Genomic DNA, 20,021 nt, shown 5'->3' with positions numbered 1-20,021 from the left:
TGTGCCAAGTGCAAATAATATCGGTCAAAACATGTTTGAGATATGGCTACGGACACACGCATGCACACACACGAAAATAAAGACCAAATGCATAAGCCCCTGTTTCGGACTACAAATCCGACGTGGACTAATAATCTATACTATAAGAGGTGTGTGTGCGTGCGTGCGTGCGTGCGTGCGTGCGTGCGTGCATCACCATTTTTCTCAGAGATGGCCAAACGGATCTTCATCAAATTTTCAGAGGTTCATCAGTGAGGGCTGGAGAGTGTTATAGCCCCCCATATAAATAGAAAAAAAGATTTCTTCAAAATGCCAACAGGATTAGAACAGCACCGGGCCATGCCAGGTAACCCTGATAGTAGATAATAATATAACAAGTGAAATGGTGAAATCCTTTGGAGGGTAATTTGAGGGCGGGACGGGACCCTTTTAACAAATTGGACATTCTTCCTTTCTATGGCAAACAAAGGTATTTTCTGATACTTGTTATTCACGTACGTAATTGGATCTTTATTCGTAGGAAAAGAATGGGTCGACTGACTTGCATTTTTGGAGATTTCTCTAAGATAAAACACATGTGGTCTTTTCCAGTTGAACTCATTTGAACAGCTCTGCATCAACTTCACGAATGAGAAACTACAACAGCTGTTCAACCATACCATGTTCATCCTGGAGCAGGAGGAGTACCAGCGGGAGGGTATTGATTGGAACTTCATCGACTTTGGACATGACCTTCAACCCTGCATCGATCTCATTGAGCGTGGGGTGAGGACGTTGCCCTCGTTTCATTTCGTGCTCTTCTACACATATTTAATTAACTCCATGTTTGTTAGGTGACGACAGATCCATCAACTCAGTGGTTATCTTGACTGGCTCATTAAACAGAGACCTTATCCATGAGGTGTGGTTGTCTTCATGCTATCCAGGCCAATCCACCCGGCATTCTGTCTCTCTTGGACGAGGAGTGCTGGTTCCCCAAGGCTACAGACAAGTCGTTTGTAGAAAAGGTCATTCAGGAGCAGGGCACGCATCCCAAATTCCAGAAACCGAAACAAGTCAAAGAGAAAAGTGATTTCATCATTCTACATTATGCTGGCAAAGTGAGTTTGCTGTCATGGCTTATAGGTTACAAATTACAACAATAACAACAACTGTATTGCTCATAACATATATACAATAATCATATTAGAATATTAAAAGTAATACCACAAAACAAAAGATCAAGAGACTTCCTTCTGAGTTTATCTTGCAGATAAATGTGATCTGCATACGTGTTCTCATTGCCTAATGCCTTACAGTGTTTTAAGTTGGTCGTTTTCAGCTTTCAAGAAGGGCAGGGTTATTAGAAGGCATTTCAAGTCACCATCTGCTTTAGATGTTTACCATGGAAAACTTTAAAGCTGTTCTTTAACTTGTATTTTCATCTTTGTGTCATCATGTTCTGCTTAACTTACCCTCCATGTTCTCAAGGTGGAATACACCGCCTCACAGTGGCTCACCAAAAACATGGATCCCCTGAATGAGAACACGGCCTCTCTGCTTCATCAATCCTCCGACAAATTTGTTGCCGAGCTGTGGAAGGACGGTGAGTGTATTCAATTAATGATGCATGCTAAAGTTCAGTCATTGTCACATAACAGTGAATTGCACAATGTTGATCACTCTCAAAAGAAGCATCCATTGCAACAAAGGAGAAAAATGCATCTGTACATGCCACCTGCACACATCTGTATAAATGTACATGCCACCTGGACACATCTGTAAGACACAAGTATGGGCAGCACCGAGTAAGGAGCTTTCACACACCCAATGCCAAAGTAATATGTTGTCATAATCTGTGCAATGACCCCATAAATCATAAGACATTGGTTTGATAGAGACATGGACTCTGTTGGTTGGCATGATAGCCGAGAGGTATGTTTACTCACCTCTGAATTGTTTACACCGAGTTCAAATCCCGGCCCAGCTATAAGCTGTCATCCTGTGTTTCACAGGTGGAGTGATACATCGATGTGTGTGTGTGCATGCCATTCCTTGAATGGACCTTTAAATGGGCGTCCCATCTGCCGGTATGAGTTGGTGTACATTAAAGATACAAAGATACAACGATGTCCTTCATGAAGAGTAGGCAAGTTATTGCCGGCACCCTGAACAAATTCCAAATTATTTCTCTAACCTGCAGGGAACCTTCCTGAACCTGCCACACCCCTGTGAGAACTGATGCTAACCCATAGCCACATGCTGCATAAGAGCAAGGAAAACTGTATGCTATCCAATTATTACAACGTTGAAGGCACTGAGCTCCAGCAGTCACACTGGCAGATTTGTGGTGGAATTTGAAGTTGATAAGTAGAGAAAAGGTTTTCTTCTTTCTGATTTAAGCACTCCAGATCTCTACAAACTATCTTCTTTTCCAAAGTCATTGTACATTAACTCAACACTTCAACCTGTATTTACCCAAAGTCCTTGTTTGCAATTCCACAATCATTAGGACATGATGACAGTTTGAGATTGCTATAATTTTCTTTTGTCCCCATTCATTGATCCCGTTGCAAATGCAGTTGACCGCATTGTGGGCCTAAACCAAGTGGCTGGTATAGGCAACGAGACAGCTTTCGGAAAATCCAAAACCAAGAAAGGAATGTTTCGTACGGTGGGACAACTATACAAGGAGCAGCTCTCCAAGCTGATGTCCATCCTGCACAGCACCAATCCCAACTTCGTACGCTGCATCATCCCCAACCATGAGAAAAAGGTCTGCTCAGTGATGCATCGTATACCTGGAAAATCGAATTAACTCTTGCACTTATGTGGGCCTTGGATAGCAAAATGAAGTTGAATGTAGCAAAGCGTTCGGTTTCACAAAAGTCATTATGTATGCATGTGGTTGGGGTGTCAGGGGTGGGAAAGGGGTTGGGGTGTCAGGGGTGGGAACCAGCATGTGGGCTGTATTGAGGGGGAAAAAATGCAGAGAAGGGAAGAGAAAGGAAGGTAGGGGAAAGAGGGGAAAACAAAGGAAGGAAGTTTGAGAGGAGGTTGTGAATGGATGGGAGAGGCACGTATGGGGAGATATTGGGCAGCTTCAAAAATGCGGCCATGTTTGCATACAAAATACATTGATGTTCCTGAACCATATCGAGATCACTTTCTGGGATACTGGTTCTGCCAGTGTGGGTAGCAAGTGAACTGGTCTTGCAGGATATTCCTTGACACCGGGTTACATTGCTCACTGTCTCAGTTTGTGGTTACTGTACAGATAGCAGCTCCTACACAATAAACAAATTTAAGTGCCCAGGTGTTCACATGCCATATGTGAATGGCCATTTTTGGCTATGAAGGGCAACCGTTATCATTTTGTAACAACAATAGAGCAGTTGTGCCTCTACTCTGCTGTTACGAGTCAACAGGGTGATGGGTGCGACCCAAAGATAATTATCTATAGCTTGGCCTCAATGAGACTAATATACTCCAGTCCTACAATCCTAAAATCCCAAGAAAGGCCCTTGGGAGTTTTTAATCATCAACCCTTCTTGGTACAAACAATAATTTGGATCTATACGGGGAAAGGATTGACCTGTTTAGTGTTCTCATCTGAACCCTTGATTCATAATGGTCAGAACCCAGGTGCAAATACCACATGCTGTCTGTATTAGTCCATCGTCTACTACTGTCCTTGTAATTCATATTAAAGTACCGGTATTTATGTACAAGCTCCACAGTGCGCCTTAAACGATTGTAAACACCAACCACAAACTGGAAGGACACTCGGTAGAGCGCATACCTCTGCCAAGCTGAACAGTTTGTTGTGGAGCTCGCTGAAAGTCCAGATCTGTATCCGGACCATAACGAAAATCGAATTGACTTGGTCTTGTCACCTACCCAACTCATCCACCATGTTTTGTCCAAACCCGTCCAAAACATTTTGAAATATCGTGCTCACAGACAGAAAGACAGACAGGTTAAAACATAACCTCCGTCCACCTTCGGTGGCGGAGGTAAATGTAGGATTACAACAATACACACAATGCTACAGATAGGACATTGGGAACAAAAACATTATCAAAGAAGTTTCAATTTCTTTTGCCTTTTGGTGATCAATATGTCTCTGGAAATGGTGGGTTTGTGACTGATTGAAGAGTTGTGGTTGATGAGGTTGTTCGATTGCTTGCTGTTCGTTGTTTGTGAGGGTTCAGATTTTCGACTGTTTGTAGAATTTTCTACTGTTTGCTTTCTGGTCGAGCTTGCTGATTAATTTTTCCCAATTTTCATGTTTTTGGCTGTTGATGAGTGTGGTGATTGTGTTGTTTAATGCACTAATTTGATGTTCGTCGTGGAGGTTGAGGTTTGGAATATGGATACCGCCTCTTGGGATAAAATCTGGTTGAAATTTAGAATATGGCCTCTTGAGATAAAATCTGTTACTATTTTGTTTAAAAGTTTGACTGCTGTGTTTATTTAATTGAATGTGACTTTCGGTTCTGGGTCCGTGTACAACTGATCGGCTCTCGTTCCTTGCAGTTCATCTCGGCTAAGTTCCCTGGGTGGTGACGTGTTTTACCGGTTTATCTTTATTTCTTGCTCACCTTCTCTTTCTGTAGGACACATTGGCTTTGTTAAAGTTGATATCTGTTCTTCTGTGATCTTTATGAATGGATTTGGTGTTGAGTTGATTGATGTGGGATGATAATGGGAAGGTGATCCAATGGAAGGTCGGGAGTTATGTGCCAGGATGGTTGTGATTGTTTTGAGTATGGGAGGGAGAACGAGTTGTATCAGGAGATATGGGAGAGTCCTGGGGGCAGAGAGGGAGCCCAGGTGGTGAGTTGTGATCATTAAGGATATTTAAATGGTCTCGTACTCTATTTGTTTTGGAATTTGTGTTCCTCTTGTATCTTGGTTTTGCTTGGTTAACTCGGAGGGTTTTTTTGCATTGAGGTCACCTCCGATTATCAAGTCGATCATATTTTGTGGGTTGGTAAGTTGAGTTTTGGAGAGGTATGTAAGTCTTGATAATGTTTCTGTGAATTCTCCCAAATTTTTTTCATAGAGGTGATGCCCCTCCAGCCATACCCGTTTGCTCCGACCTCAGGGTCTTTCCTGGAGTTTTCCAGGGGGAAAGGCACTGTCATCCCGTTCCTGAACAATGTCGCTCAATAAGTCAACCCCAGGGCTTCAGCGGAATGGGATGGGGAACCACCTGAAGGTGCATACATGGACGATTGGTAGGCCTATGTTCTGACTGCCAGGATGCAAATTCAGCTGTTGAAAAAGCTGGAGCCCAGAACGCTTCCCAGGACTGGGGGTGATTGTAGTACCTGAGCTTGCATTGTGACACACTCACATGGTGTCCTTGTCGCCCTCCTGCATACTTTGTTTTTTTGTATACATCATCAAGGCTCGTAGTAGAGCGAGAACACGGAATGGATCAGGATGCAACATAACAAAATGAACAGCAGAAAGAGGAGGAAATGCCAACAGCAGGGTGGAGGGAGAAAATCTATGGAGACTGACAGACCAGGGATATGGGTAACGATGAGGGGTAGGGGAGAACACAAGGGGTGAACAAGATGGATACAGAAGCAACTTTTTGGGAGCGGTGGGAGGTGGTTTACTGGGTGTAGAAAAGATCATGGTTTTGGATGGGGGATGATTTGAGACAGTGGTGAACAGCTGTTCTAAAAACCTGGAGAGAAGAATGAATTGAAGAGAATGTGGGAGTTGGTTCCAAAGGCAGGAAAAGGAGGGGGTTGCTGGTGGACCACATGCTTCCTTCAGATACCTGGAGGAAGGGGTGGGGGACAAAACACTGAGAGGGCAGAGGGTGCAAGCCCAGAAAGGAGGTGGAAGAAGACAGAGGGACTATCGACTTGTCAGCGATGGCAAAGTGACAGGCTGATACTCAGCTTTGTCACGAGAGAGTTTGATGATCTTGAGGGCCTTGGTTTCCATGGCATCAAGCTGAGCAAGGTGTGAAGTAGGGGTGCCAGCCCAGAGGGGAGAACAGTACTCCATCAAGCTGTGGATGAAAGCTTTGTCGGTGGATAAGAGCTCAAGGTGTGCCAAGGAATAACTTTGCATGATGGAGGTTGCCCAGTCGGCATCCAGCTTTGGAGGCCAACTTTGAAATGTGGTTTGCCCAAGAAAGATCATGGCTGATAATAGGGCCCAGGAGTTTGAGTGACAACTTCCTCAAGAGGATTTTAATAATGCAGATGGGGGAGTTGCCAGATGGTCCTTTCTGAGAGAGACAGAGAGAGACAGAGACAGAGAGAATATATGAATGAATAAATTGATTTCTCAGGGTTAAAGGACATATTCCATGTGTTTGACCAGTTTTGATGTTGTCCAAGTCTGAATAGAGGGAAGAATCTACTATCTGTTTGTCAGAAGGATTAGGAGTGGAGTCATCAGCAAATGGTAAAAGGGGATTTTCCACAGTCAGGGAGATCATTTATGAAGATCAGGAATAGGATGGGGGCCTCGAACACTGCCTTGGGGCACTCCAGCCATGACAGGGAGAGGAGACGAAAGGATTCTGTTTAGAGTCACACGTTGGCTACAAGGATGTAGGAAGTCAGTAATCCAATCGTGGAGTTGGCCATGTATTCCAGAGCAGATTTTTTTTGAGAGTCAGATAGATCATTTATGAAGATGAGGAATAGGGTGGGGCCTCCAACACTTCCTTGGGGCACTCTAACCTTGGTAGGGAAAGCAGATAAAAGAATTCCGTTGACACACATTGGCTACAAGGATGGAAGAAGTCAGTAATCCAAGAGTGGAGTTGGCCTTGGATTCCATAGGCACAGTCAATTTGGAGAGCAGAATGAGATGCTAGACTATTGAAAGCTCGAGATATGTCCAGAGAGACTGCCCCGATCTCATGTCCTGCACACTTGCCGCATTCAGATCCTTGCCTCTTTGAGGAAGGATTCAGCGCTGGTGCAGATTCTTAAAGGTGACCATGATGGGGCTGTCTGGTCATTGTTTCTGCATCCTCTGAGTGGCCCCTGGCAGTTGTTATCAGCCAATCTGACCTCCATAACGGATCTCCTCCCCCTTGACCTTAGTAAGGTCTGGTGTGGGGGGGGGGGCGGGGTGTCGCCGTTGGGCTCGCATAGACTCGGTGGTATTGTTGTTAGGAAGCAGCTGGAGGGTGTCTGTAGTTGTGTTGGAAAATATTATATTTTTATGGATGAAGGTGAGGTTGAAGCGATACTCTTCACCACCTCTATTGCCTGGTTGATCCTATCTGATGAAAGGGTGATTTGGGAAAATGTGGGAGAGTTTGAAGGCATTTTGAGTATTGCTTTGTGATTGTGGGATGGACTGAATGACTGCAGGGAGGTGTTGTATAGGAGATCCACAGGTCTGTTGCGAGCTGTAATCTTTGTATCAAGGTAGATATTCTGCATTTGAGGTGGAGCCATTTGTTACATCGAGTGTAAAGAACCGAGTAGTGACAGTTAGTGATTATGTTGTATATAGAGCAGATGTAGATTGGTGGGCTGGGGTTGAGTTCTATGTTTCCAGAAAGTAGAAGTAGGATATCAAAGTAGCTGGAGATGCCTGAATCTCTATAAGAAAAAAATTAATGTAAAAACGTAATCTCCATGAGTGCGGCTTTGCGGCTTCGCTCGAGTTCACCGTCTGTAGTTCTTCCTTAGTAGAAGGATTGCAGTGGAGAAGATGATGAGGATCGACTGCTTCTTCTTGAATTTGTAGCCACCAGACAAAGGCAATCCTCTCCAGCTCCAGCCACAAGCGTAAAATAAGCAGTTGGAGCAAAATACCACAGCTGTAATGAGGTGCAACATGCGGGTAGTGCTCACCCACAATGCAGTAGATACAAAGACCTTTCTTGCCCTCACCGGGCCTCATTACATCCTTTATAATCCATCATGTAAAGGATCACTTTTGACATCATCACGTGGCATTAATTACCTATTTCACTGAGAGCATTTCGGAATATCAACTCTACTTGGAGCCGATGTGGTTGCATCATTACATCTTTTTCCACAGAAGAGCGCAATGGCTTTAATTTTTATTATGTTGTGCTGAGAAATGTGAGTGTGCGATTATCATTTGGCAGAAGCCTGTGTCACAGGGCATTGTATAATCTGTAAGAGTATAATCAGTGCATGATCCATGATGGTATGCTGCATGCAGGCTGGGAAATTGGACAGTCAGCTGGTACTGGACCAGCTGTGCTGTAATGGTGTGCTTGAGGGCATTCGAATCTGCAGGCAGGGATTTCCAAACCGCATCATCTTTCAGGAGTTTCGGCAGCGGTGAGGATGTAATTATGAGAGAAGAGGGAGATAATGCTTTGTGGAAGCTTGATAGTAATTTTTTAATGACGCGTTCGCACGATATTATTGAGCAGGTATTAAATTCAGCAGTTATGGGTGTCTACCTGTGCTATGGGAATCAAGGGCATCAACTCTAATTGCCATATTCCTATTCCGATCAATCCCACATAACATGGAATTTTTGATGATGAGTTCTCTGCTCACTGAATCCTGAGGCCTAACTTTTGCATTCAGAGGTTTGACCTTGAGGACATCGGACTGATTTGTTGCTGTCGCTCTATTTCCGTAGCTATGAGATCTTGACCCCAAACGCCATCCCAAAAGGTTTCATGGATGGCAAGCAGGCCTGCGAGCTCATGGTATGCTAAAAAGTGGTCAAACTCAATTGTTGCTGGACCTTGTGCCATTGCTGCATGTTTAACATTGTTTTTGTTTTTTAACTGGTTAAACTAACCCTTGGTTGTCTCTCGGGCAGATCATGGCACTTGAGCTTGATTCCAACCTCTACCGGATCGGGCAGAGTAAAGTGTTCTTCCGCACGGGAGTCTTGGCACACCTCGAGGAGGAGCGAGACATCAAAATCACTGATATTATCATTGCCTTCCAGTCCTTGTGCCGGGGCTACCTTTCTCGCAAGTAGGTGTTCCATGATATTTAATATCCACAAGGAAATGCGAACAGTAGTTGAGCTAACTCAGCATGTCATTAAGATCGGTGTTGGTTCCATGTAACATGTGATGTTAGTACCTTGTCACAGTGGATGTATTGTGCCATCCTTATGGTTGATGCGTGTACCAATGTCACCTGTAAAGTTGGGACCATTGTCAAAGTTGATGTTGCTACCTATACCACAGCTTGTGTTTGTCCTAATGACACAATTGGTTTGATCACTCTGTTGCTGTTGGTGTTTTTGCCATTGCTATGGACAGTTTCTATTTGTGCCATTCTTTCTGCCCCTCCCTGAGATGTTATGCCATCGTTCATGTTTGTGCCTATATCACAACTTGTGTTTTTGTCAAGCCTATATTGGTGTTTTTGCTGCTGCTGTACTCAGCATTGGTATACCAGTGCTGTCTTTGATTTATGATGAAGATATATGTTACTGCTGATAACATAGTGTCTTCCTGCCATTGTCTCACCTGATATTGCCACCAATGCTACGATTCAGGGTCAGCACCAACATGTTAGTGCCAATGACATATTGGTGTTATTGCTAGGTCTACCATTATCAATATTGTGATGAGGAATGTTTCATGTGCTCGTGTAAAAAGGAATTCTGCTCCAAATGGAAAATTTGAATGGAAATCATAAGCCATTTATAGTAATGCTTGAATGATTGATTATGAATTCCTTCATCGTCCATACGAGTTAAAAAAAAATACAACTATTTGGGTTTCCTCCTTTTTTTGCACATAGGTGTTTCAAAGCAACAACACGGAACAAAGTTGACTGCGAATATGCAGCATTAGTGAGGTTGTTAGAATTAGTCCACTTTACAAAATTCCCACCCACTCCTGTGTTATGCTCACCAGAGCTTATGCTCGAAAGCTGCAGCAAATGTGCGCCCTCAAGATTCTGCAGAGGAACTGCGCGGCCTATCTCAAGCTCCGCAACTGGCAATGGTGGAAGCTTTTCACAAAGGTATGAGGAGCATGACATTTGTGCATTCCTTTCATGATAGAAACCTTCCACTTCTTCCTTCACCTCTTATATGGACGTTTAATAGTAAAGTCGTATAACAAGGACTTGACGACGTGCCTTTTATGTGTATTAGTGGGCTGTTACTGAAGTACGCTTTTATTGTCACCGATGGCAGGTGAAGCCACTGCTGCAGGTAACACGACAGGAAGAGGAGATGGAACTAAAACAAGAGGAACTGCAAAAGGCTCTGGAGCAGCACAACGTTCTGCAGATTGATTTGAGGAATCTGCAGCAGCAGCATACTCAGGTAAGATTTGCACATATCACACTCCCGCTCAGGCCTGTCAAAGACCAAGTTGCAAACAACAAAGTGACTGCCATCAACTGTGCATATATGAATCAGAGCCTGTGTTTGTTGTTCACTCCAGATTGTTGAAGAAAAACAAGTGTTGGCTGAGCAGCTACAGGCTGAGATAGAAATGTGCGCCGAGGCCGAGGAAATTCGTGTTCGCTTGGAGGCCAAAAAGAACGAATTGGAGGACATCCTTCATGAGCTGGAGTCACGCATGGAGGAAGAGGAGGAACAAGTTCTGCAGCTCCAGAAAGATAAGAAGAAGATGGATCTTAATGTCCAGGTTAGCACTGTGTTTCAACCTTCCAGGTGTAATAATCCTGTAGAACCTCGAGAGCAGTTGCCATTCCTGGAATATGACACAATGTTTTTTGGGCATGTCATTTTTCAGGTGGTTGACTCGTGTCTTCCAGCATACAGAACAGAATGTGATTTTTTTTTTCTTCTTCTTCTGTGTCTTCAGGATCTCGAAGACCAGCTGGAGGAAGAGGAAACTGCTCGGCAGAAGCTGCAACTGGAGAAGGCACAGAATGATGCCAAGATGAAGAAAATGGAGGATGAACTGATTGTTTATGATGACCAGTTGACTAAGTTGAACAAAGTAAGATGATAAGAATCATTGCATCTTCTATTGGTGGCATTCAAAAGTCGATTCGTTCCACATTTTGAATTCTGTCTGATGGGAAATTGTTCACTGTACAAACCTTATGATCAATTGAACCTTTTTTTTTTCGAAATTAATACTCACCAAATTGACCGTAATTGCTTGCATCGTATTCAAAATGTCACCTTGATGAAAGGTTAGTTGTTTCATTTTGTATAGTTCACTCCTAACTCACCAAACCATGACATTGCAGTATTGTGCCTATGAAGCGTGCAGCATCCATGAGCCCACCAATCTTTCGGAAAATCTTTGTCGGCCTGCGATGCACCTTTTTAACATATCATTATCACCACAAACACATTGACCGATCTTTTTGAAATGTACTCTTGGAGCCAGGTCCAAGAGGTTGAACAACCTTCTCCACAAGAATCCCTTTCCCTCTAATTAGGTTGGGGGGATGTTGCACGGCACCGCCTTTTCGTGGTTTCTTTTTAGTACCGTGCCACATTTCATTTCTCTGAGGGCATTAAGAGGCAACCACATGGTGTAGACTGGTGTTACCTGAAGACCAAACCAACTTGTGCAGGAAAATTACCCTCACCTTTTAGATCATTCATAAGCCAGCTTGGTTTTTGCTGACAATGCAATATGGATACGATAAAGTTCAATCCACATCAAGGTCGACACCGTACCCAATGTGTACGCAATTGTGTTGCCGGTTATCGTTACGTTGTCCCATGTGGAAAATGAACAAACGGTTTCGCACGAAGATATGGATTTGAAACTTACCTTTGCCAAGGTAACAATGAACATGCGCCTGTTTTATATCTTTCACCATCGCAGGAAAAGGTGCAGATGGAAGAGAGGGTTCAAGTGGTCACCACACATCTCGCTGAAGAAGAAGAGAAAGTGAAGAACCTAACCAAGCTGAAGACAAAGCATGAGGCCATCATCACTGATGTTGAAGGTGAAGATCTTGTATGAACTTGGCAAAGTAATATGTTGAGAATCAATGGATTTTAACAAATAAATATTGATGAGTGTGTTATCCACCATGGAAAATGGAGTATATGGCAAGCTTGAAGCATTAGAGGAGAAGAGCTTTAAACGTGAGCTGCACCTCATTTCCCATAGCAGTTAATTAACATGCTCTTCGAAAGTTTCCATTCATAAAATCCGTTAATTCATGTTGTCCTCCGACGCAAACAGACATGAGCCTTTTTCGATAAAGACTCGTACTCCGTTGTAGGCTGTGTGGAATCGGTTTCTGGTTGGAGTTTGTTGGGCTTTTCCGACAACTTGGTTGAGTGAAATAATAGACCTGGCATTGTGTGTTTGTGTTCTCTAGCTTGTTTCCTGTAAGTCTTCACGGACGTTGTTGTTATATCAGAAATGTGACGATTACCGAGTACCAAATTGTAATGGAATTATTAATGTATCGGACAAATGGTGTTATTTGTACTCGACTTTAAGATCGTCTCAAGAAAGAGGAGAAAACCCGGCAAGAGCTGGAGAAGGTGAAGCGCAAGTTGGAGGGGGAGACGTCGGACCTTCAGGACCAGCTGGCGGAACTTCAGCAGCAGATCGAGGCTCTGAGAGCGGAACTGGCCAAGAAGGAACAGGAACTGCAAATGGCCATTGCAAGGTAGGTATTCATTGGAAAATGCCTTTGTGTAAGAATTCCTTCTCTGCTTCTTTGACTGTGCCCTCCTGCTTTATTTTGGGAAATTTACATCTCGCACTCCTGTGTGAGAGGGTGAAATCGCCGGCAAAAAATAGGCAGGTTTTTCCATGAAACCAGAAAGATCATTGATGAAGATGAGGAACAATATTGGGTCCAAGACTGCCTTCAGGCACTGCAGCCTTGACAGGGAGAGGAGATGATTCCATTAAGAGCTACATGCTGACTATGTAAGTGGAGGAGTCAGTGATGCATAAGAGGAGGTGGCCTTGGATTCCATAGGCAGAGAGTTTGGAGGTCACGATGGGGTGCCAGACTGTATCAAATGCTTAAGATATGTCGAGAGAGACTGTCCTCATGTCTGAGATTGAGGGTGAGTAGCGGCAGTTTGTCCAGCGTAGAATGACCGGCTAACCCACTCGGTTTATCCATGTTCTATCCTCCAAATGCTGAGCATCAAGTGGGGATGCAGCACGTAGCATTCTTAATCTCCTTGATATGATTCGGCCAGGGTCAAAATTGAACCTCCGACCTCCCATACTCAGTGTGGAAACTAACCACAATGCCACCAGGTCTGGTACTCTTACTTGTACTTTGTACACATGGTCTCTGCTCAAAGCCAAATCTTATTATTTTCTACAAGGATAAAGATCCATCCACATTTGTTTTCCAGTAATGGATTCAAAATCCCAACACCTCTAACTATCAATCAGTATCCTTGACTGTGGTTCTTTGCAAGGTCTTCCCAGTTGCCTTGCTCGATATTGAAATTGACGGATGAGAATCAGAACACATCCAAATATAAATCCGTATCAATCTAACTATCATTTACTTGGTGTTTCATGATTGATTTGCCAGTTTGTTTCAGGATAACATTGCAACTATACGTCGGTCTTTTGGGAATGCAAAAGCTCCATTCAACAAATCCCCATTCGATTACATTGTGGTGTGCCCCCCCCCCATCCTTTCAATGCAATGTCATCTCTTTTTATAAAATTTATCCAGGAAAATTACTCCCCATCCCATCCATATCTTCTAATACTGTATGTTGAATTACATTTCCGTGATTGTTCTGGTTATCACCCATTTTACAAATCGTTCATTAAAAACCTTTGTCGTACAATTTTCTTCAAAGTTTTTAATCGTTTTTGTTGTCAATGAACCTCGCATGACTTTCTGTTTGAAAAGCTTTCATCCAATTTCTGTACACCCTTTCATTTACAAAACTCCAGAACACTTTGTCACGATCAACTTAACAGTGATTCTCCTTTTTTTTATCCCCCTTTTTCCAAGTATTCCAGCCAGGTTTTGAACGTGCACACGACACCAACACGGCTCTCATCAGAATTTCCAATAATTATATATTGCATCTCAACGACAACACATTAGTTTCTGCTCTTTTGTTTCTTGATCTTCTTAATACTTTTTCACACTGTTGGTCACTATCCTTGAGAAGTCCAAAATGTTGACCCGAAGCATCCTCTTGAGGAAAGGACCCCGAGGATGGGTTGGCCATATTGATCATATGAAAATGTCATTGCCTTGACTGTTGGCCATCGGCCTCTACAAGATGATGTTCAAAGTTTTGGATATGATCCCAAAGCACCCTTAGTGTATTTCTCTGAAAGCTTAAAACTCAAAGACCACAGGGATTTCCTTCATGGAATAGATGATTGGGGTCTTGGAGACTTGTGGTGCTTCATTTTAGTCATACTGTAAGTACATTTCTTTTCGATGGATTATAATTATGAATGGTCACAATGAAATTAAGTTGACAAAGTGTGACTGTTTTATATGAAAGTTTTTTTTTTTTCATCTCATAGACAGTGTTTGTGTCACTCGTGTCCTCCAGAGGAGACGATGAAGCATCACAGAAGAACAGTGCTCTCAAGCAAGTGAGAGAACTGCAGGCACAGCTGTCTGAGCTCCAGGAAGACCTGGAAGCTGAGAGGGCAATCAGATCAAAAGTGGAAAAACAAAAGCGAGACCTCAACGAGGAGTTGGAGGCCCTCAAGACAGAGCTTGACGACACACTTGATTCCACAGCAGCTCAACAGGAACTTCGGTAGGAAAATCAGAATATCCAATATTGAGGAAGTACTGGGTTTGATGTCCATTCTCATTGATTGAATCTTTTGTAATAAGCATGTGTGCTGCCATACTAATCGTACATCTGTTGTATCTGTTCAGTGCAAAACGAGAGCATGAGGTTACACAGCTGAAAAAAGCTCTGGACGAGGAGGTGAGAAGCCATGAGACGCAATTGCAAGAGACGAGGCATAAGCATGCTCAAGCTGTTGAAGAACTCGCAGAACAACTGGAGAATGTCAAGAGGGTAAGAAAAATTATTTGGATTTGATTGTAAGGTTGGCAGTTTCAAAGATTACACTATTTCTGAAAACAGTTGGCTATTACATGACGTTTTCCTGTCCAAATACCTTGTTAGGTTTTCATTACATAACGCCACCTTTAGAATATGAGGGAATTCTGAAGTCTATAGTACAGGCCTGATGGGCCAAATGGTTTCTTCCTTTGCCAAAATTTACGTGTGTGTGTGTGTGTGTGTGTGTGTGTGTGTGTGTGTGTGTGTGTGTGTGTGTGTGTGTGTGTGTGTGTGTGTGTGTGTGTGTGTGTGTGTGTGTGTGGTTTTCCATAAAACAGTGGAGTTGCTCAATTTGATTCTCTTCCTGTAACCAGGCAAAAAGCAACCTTGAGAAGAGCAAGCAGGCACTGGATGGAGACAAGTCTGAATTAGCAAATGAAGTGAAAACCTTGCAGCAAGTTCGCTCAGAGCTGGAAATGCGCCGTAAGAAATTGGAGACGAGCCTGCAGGAAGTACAAGCAAAGTACACGGAGAGTGAACGCATCAAGACTGAGCTTGGAGAGAAGAACCACTCGCTCGGTGTAATTATTCTTTCCTCCTTTTCTTGTTTTGCATCTATTTTCTCATCTCGTTTCATTGTATTACGATCTGAAGTGTGATTCGACAAAACTTGTGCTTTTTCTTCTTTGTACTCGGATTTTCCTTGTCTGTGTTTTTATTTCTCTGCATTAACAATCTCTATTTGATTGTTCTTGGCATTAATCTTTGTTGGCTTTCTATTTCGGGTTCATCTTTTCTTTTCTTCTAATGTCCTATTTTTACATTCATCTGTTACAATTTCGATTTATATCATCACAGATCAGCGGTCAATTATAGCATCAATGTTTTCACTCTCCTTGCTGTTGTTGTATTCCAGTTATATACCAGACCACTGCATTGTTTTATTTAATTTGCTGCACATAATTTGAGCATCATGCAAGAGTTTAACAAAATGAAGTGGAAGCTTAAATTGCTAATACTGTCAATAGTGGGAATACTTAAACGGGAAGTGTCAATAGTGGGAATAAAAATACAATAGCCACAGGGAAACGATCATGTTTGTAGAGTAGAGAATGTGAATCTGTTAACAATATCATCGACCAAGAACAAAAGCTAGAGAACATGTCTTGCTGAACCCCCGTGTCCCAATGCACTCCCAGTTACTGATCTGGGGAAGTTTTTATTCTCACGATTTCTCCATTGTTTCTCTGCAGGCGGAGGTAGAAAACTTGACTTCTCTGCTAAATGAGAGCGAGGCCAAATGCAGCAAGTTGGCGAAAGACCTGACTGCCGTCCATGCACAGCTACAAGATGCACAGGTACATGTCACTTTTAGCATTGAGTGGTCTTTCTTTGGTACTGCAGGTCTGTTGTTACCTTATGCATGCAAAGCGAAAAACAGGGATGAGCAATTGGTGCACTTCTGTCTGTCTGTCTGTCTGTCTGTCTGTCCTGTCTACAAACATCAGTTTATAATCGAGGAACAACTTAATTTGAATTGAATGTTATATTTTGAACACGAATCAGACCATGAATCGAAAAACAAACGTGTAGTTTAGCAATACATACTTTGGCTCTGAATTTGTCCCGATTGCACATGCACAGAGAGGAGTGAGGTTTTTTTTCTATCTTAACCCTTTGTCAGAACAAAGTCAGAACAAAGAAAATATAATTTCACAATTTGTTTTGTCTTCCTTTGCCACCCACGCAGACTGGTGGTTTTGTGCTTAATTTAGCGAGCGTATTCTTTTTTTTTAAATTCGACCTGCCTGTCTGGCAGTCAAACAAAATTGAAAATCATTCCAGAGGAAACGTACTGTTTTTAAGGACGTCATAAAAGAAACAAACATACCAGGCGTAGTGGCGTGCGCCTGTAATCTGGCTACTCAGAGGCTTGGGTTGGAGGATCGCTTGAGGACGGGCGCTCTGCACTGGGCCGCACTATGAGAGGGTGCAGAGCAGCCTGGAATCATGGCCAAACCCAATCCTTATCCCTGTGTCGTAATAGGCGACCAGGGTTGCATCAGGAAGGGCATCCGGCGTAAAACCTATGCCAAATCAGTATGCGGATCATAACGGATGATCCGCTGTGGTGACCCCTAACGGGAGCAGCCGAAAGACGAACAACACATTGTTTTAAGCCTGGTGTTGGCTTAGTGGTTAGGGTGGCGGCTTGGGATCCCAGGGTCCTGAGTTCAAGCCCCGTTGGCTGCTGAATTAACACCAGGATGTTGACTCAGCCTGTCATCCTTCCGAGGTCGGCGAAATGAGTGCCAGTGTACTGGTCCCGGTGTATGCCCCGGTTAGAATAGGTGTACCAGATCCCTGTGTGTCGTAAGAGGCGACCAGGGTTGGCGTCAGGAAGGGCATCCGGCCATAAAACATTGCCTCAAGAAAAAGCCAAACCCCTGCACAACAGGGAAAAATGGCTGTAAAAACGGTCTTTTATATAAAAGAAACAAACAACAGGCACGAAGAACTAATTTAACGTGTCAAATAATGTGGTGTAAAATACGCTGCATGAATGGTGGAAAACTTTCAAAAAAAAAAAATAATTCTACGACCTTTAAAATATTTATTTCATTTCAATTTAATTCTATTCTTGAACACAAATCACCTTTTTGACACTTTCAAAATCCTTCCGTTTAGCAGTACTCAGACAAAATATTTCGGTATTTTACGTCATCACGACCAATCAAATTTGCCATTTATAAACCCCGCTCATGCTCTTGTTTCTCAAGACAATGCTCTATGAACTCTCTAATGAGGTAATGTTTTCTATGAACTCTAGTCTTTCAATGCAATGGATTTTCAAACGGCTGAGCACATACATTTTAAATTATACGTATCGTCACAAAAAGCTCTTAATCCTGACTTCTTTTTTCTGTTCAACTCCAGGATAATTTGCAGGAAGAGACTCGGCAAAAGCTTCACTTCAGCCAGAAACTTAGGCAGCTGGATGATGAGAAGAATAGCCTACAGGAGCAGCTTGATGAGGAAGAAGATGCCAGGCGGGGTGTTGAGAAGCAACTGTCATCCAGCCAGTCACAAGTGAGGGAGAACAAAGAAGCTTTAGCTCAACCAATGACTTTAGAAAAAGTTCAGATTGAATCATTTTCATTTGCTAATTTCTTAATGTACAATCTTTTTTTTAATGGCCTGTAGTTTGGTGGTCTCGTATGATCACATAGCTCATGATGCTGTGACCCCAGGTTGAAATCCCATTAACTGTGTTGATTTGTCTATTATCTCCTTATGTCCATCTAATTTATGAAATGCACATACAAGCTCATTTGTCACTAAAATAAAAGAGAACAATTATATTATTTTTACATCTGAGGGACATCTAATTACATGTACTTCATTGGCTTCAGCTGATTGAAACCAAAAAGAAGCTGGAGGATAGCCTTGCCTCATTGGAGTTGTTCGAGGATTCCAAGAAAAAACTGAGCAAGGAAGCAGAGATGCTGAATCAGCAGTTGGAGGAGAAGTCTACCGCATACGAAAAGCTGGAGAAGACTAAGAATCGGCTACAACAGGAGCTCGACGATGTGCTTGTGAATCTGGACAACCAGCGACAGGTGGTCTCCACGTTAGAGAAGAAACAGAAGAAATTTGACCAGGTGAGAGGCTCCGACCTGTTATCACAGTAAGATTTCATTATTGTAATCTCACAATAAGTTTTTTTTTCTTATCATTGTGTCTTCTCTTTCAGTTGTTGGCTGAAGAAAAGAACATTTCTGCTCGGAATGCGGAAGAGCGAGATCGTGCAGAGGCCGAAGCTCGTGAGAAGGAGACCAAATCAATGGCACTAACTCGTGCTCTCGAAGAGGCATTGGAAGCGAAAGAAGAGCTGGACAAGGCAAATAGGCTGCTGCGGACAGAAATGGAGGATGCGATGAGTTGCAAAGACGATGTGGGAAGGAATGTGAGTAGTGTTTCTTTATTGTCTTTCTTTGGTACTGGATATTTCCTTTAGTATTTGATAACAATTTCCTTATTTGTTGATGTTTTGCCTACGTTAAGCCATTCATTGGCAAATGTTTGTTAAAAGACGCATTGCAGTACCAGATGTGGCCTATCCATCAAATGATTGTTTAACTATTGTTCGGTCTTTCCTGACACCTTTCAATTGACAGGTTCATGAGCTGGAGAAGCAAAAGCGTGCCTTGGAGGCCCAGGTGTCTGAAATGAAGACCCAGCTGGAGGAGTTTGAGGATGAATTGATGGCTACGGAGGACGCCAAGCTACGACTCGAAGTGAACCTTCAAGCGTTGAAGGCCCAGCATGAACGTGATCTGCAGGGACGTGATGATATTGGGGAAGAGAAACGTCGAGCTCTCTTTAAACAAGTATGGTCAGAACCTCTATGATCAAAACGAAAACGGTAGAGAAACAAGACAAGGGAGATAAATTTTTATCTCTTCCACATATAAATCTCCTTTGACTTGTATTCAACAGCTCAGGGAAATGGAGACCGAGTTGGAAGATGAACGTAAACAGAAATCGCAGGCTGTGTCTACCAAAAAGAAACTAGAAAACGACCTCAAGGACATGGAAAACCAAGTGGAAACCGCCACCAAAGGGCAAGAGGAAGCCGTGAAGCACCTGCGTAAAGTTCAGGTGCATTTATTAATTGTATTTCGCTAACTTTACAATAACAAATATGGTGAGAGATGAAATTTGCAAAAATTCCCCCAGGGCATTTATCTTAACCTACCTGGATAGAAGATTGAGAAATTGAAGGCATAAGCAATGTTGAAGTTTACCGTATCAATACATACCTGTGTCATTGAAATGACTTATTCCGAGCTGTTTAGCATGACTACTTGCATTTGGAACCTTTTGTTTGTTGGATCCTTTTGAAAAATCAGATGCTTCGTCCGTGGAGCAGGCCCAAGTATTTCTTGGAAATGTGTCACACGCGGTAACCTGTGATGACTAATTAATAACAGCACATTATATTTCTACGGAAGACTCAGGTTCACGTATAACTGGGTACACGTGCCTTGGAATTAAAACCACGTGGGATAACAGTGCCGTGTTTCAGTGCTTCACGCCCCCAGGAAGCA

The 20,021-nt window shown here is 42.9% G+C and overlaps 1 protein-coding gene across 3 annotated transcripts in view; it reads left to right on the top strand.

Moving 5' to 3' along the window:
• LOC147011838 (myosin-11-like) overlaps window positions 1-20,021 on the top strand; it is a 115,819-nt gene that overhangs the window by 78,587 nt on the left and 17,211 nt on the right. For all 3 annotated transcript variants that reach the window (XM_085857218.1, XM_085857216.1, XM_085857215.1), the window contains exons 13-34: window positions 592-765; window positions 927-1,100; window positions 1,471-1,585; window positions 2,562-2,755; window positions 8,167-8,288; window positions 8,599-8,668; window positions 8,785-8,945; window positions 9,842-9,950; window positions 10,126-10,257; window positions 10,379-10,585; window positions 10,766-10,903; window positions 11,750-11,873; window positions 12,380-12,551; window positions 14,440-14,652; window positions 14,778-14,922; window positions 15,285-15,491; window positions 16,164-16,268; window positions 17,848-18,000; window positions 18,324-18,572; window positions 18,665-18,877; window positions 19,089-19,301; window positions 19,411-19,572. In XM_085857218.1, coding sequence (XP_085713344.1) covers window positions 592-765; window positions 927-1,100; window positions 1,471-1,585; window positions 2,562-2,755; window positions 8,167-8,288; window positions 8,599-8,668; window positions 8,785-8,945; window positions 9,842-9,950; window positions 10,126-10,257; window positions 10,379-10,585; window positions 10,766-10,903; window positions 11,750-11,873; window positions 12,380-12,551; window positions 14,440-14,652; window positions 14,778-14,922; window positions 15,285-15,491; window positions 16,164-16,268; window positions 17,848-18,000; window positions 18,324-18,572; window positions 18,665-18,877; window positions 19,089-19,301; window positions 19,411-19,572 — 3,552 coding nt within the window. The remainder of the gene's footprint in view (window positions 1-591; window positions 766-926; window positions 1,101-1,470; window positions 1,586-2,561; window positions 2,756-8,166; window positions 8,289-8,598; window positions 8,669-8,784; window positions 8,946-9,841; window positions 9,951-10,125; window positions 10,258-10,378; window positions 10,586-10,765; window positions 10,904-11,749; window positions 11,874-12,379; window positions 12,552-14,439; window positions 14,653-14,777; window positions 14,923-15,284; window positions 15,492-16,163; window positions 16,269-17,847; window positions 18,001-18,323; window positions 18,573-18,664; window positions 18,878-19,088; window positions 19,302-19,410; window positions 19,573-20,021) is intronic.

The sequence above is a fragment of the Eptatretus burgeri genome, chromosome 15 (assembly GCF_056783735.1).
Source record: "Eptatretus burgeri isolate ZD-2024b chromosome 15, Ebu_testis_v1, whole genome shotgun sequence".
In the NCBI taxonomy this organism is placed as follows: domain Eukaryota; kingdom Metazoa; phylum Chordata; class Myxini; order Myxiniformes; family Myxinidae; genus Eptatretus; species Eptatretus burgeri.
The sequence above is the reverse complement of the archived record's forward strand: the minus strand, read 5'-3'. Positions and strand labels throughout refer to the sequence as shown.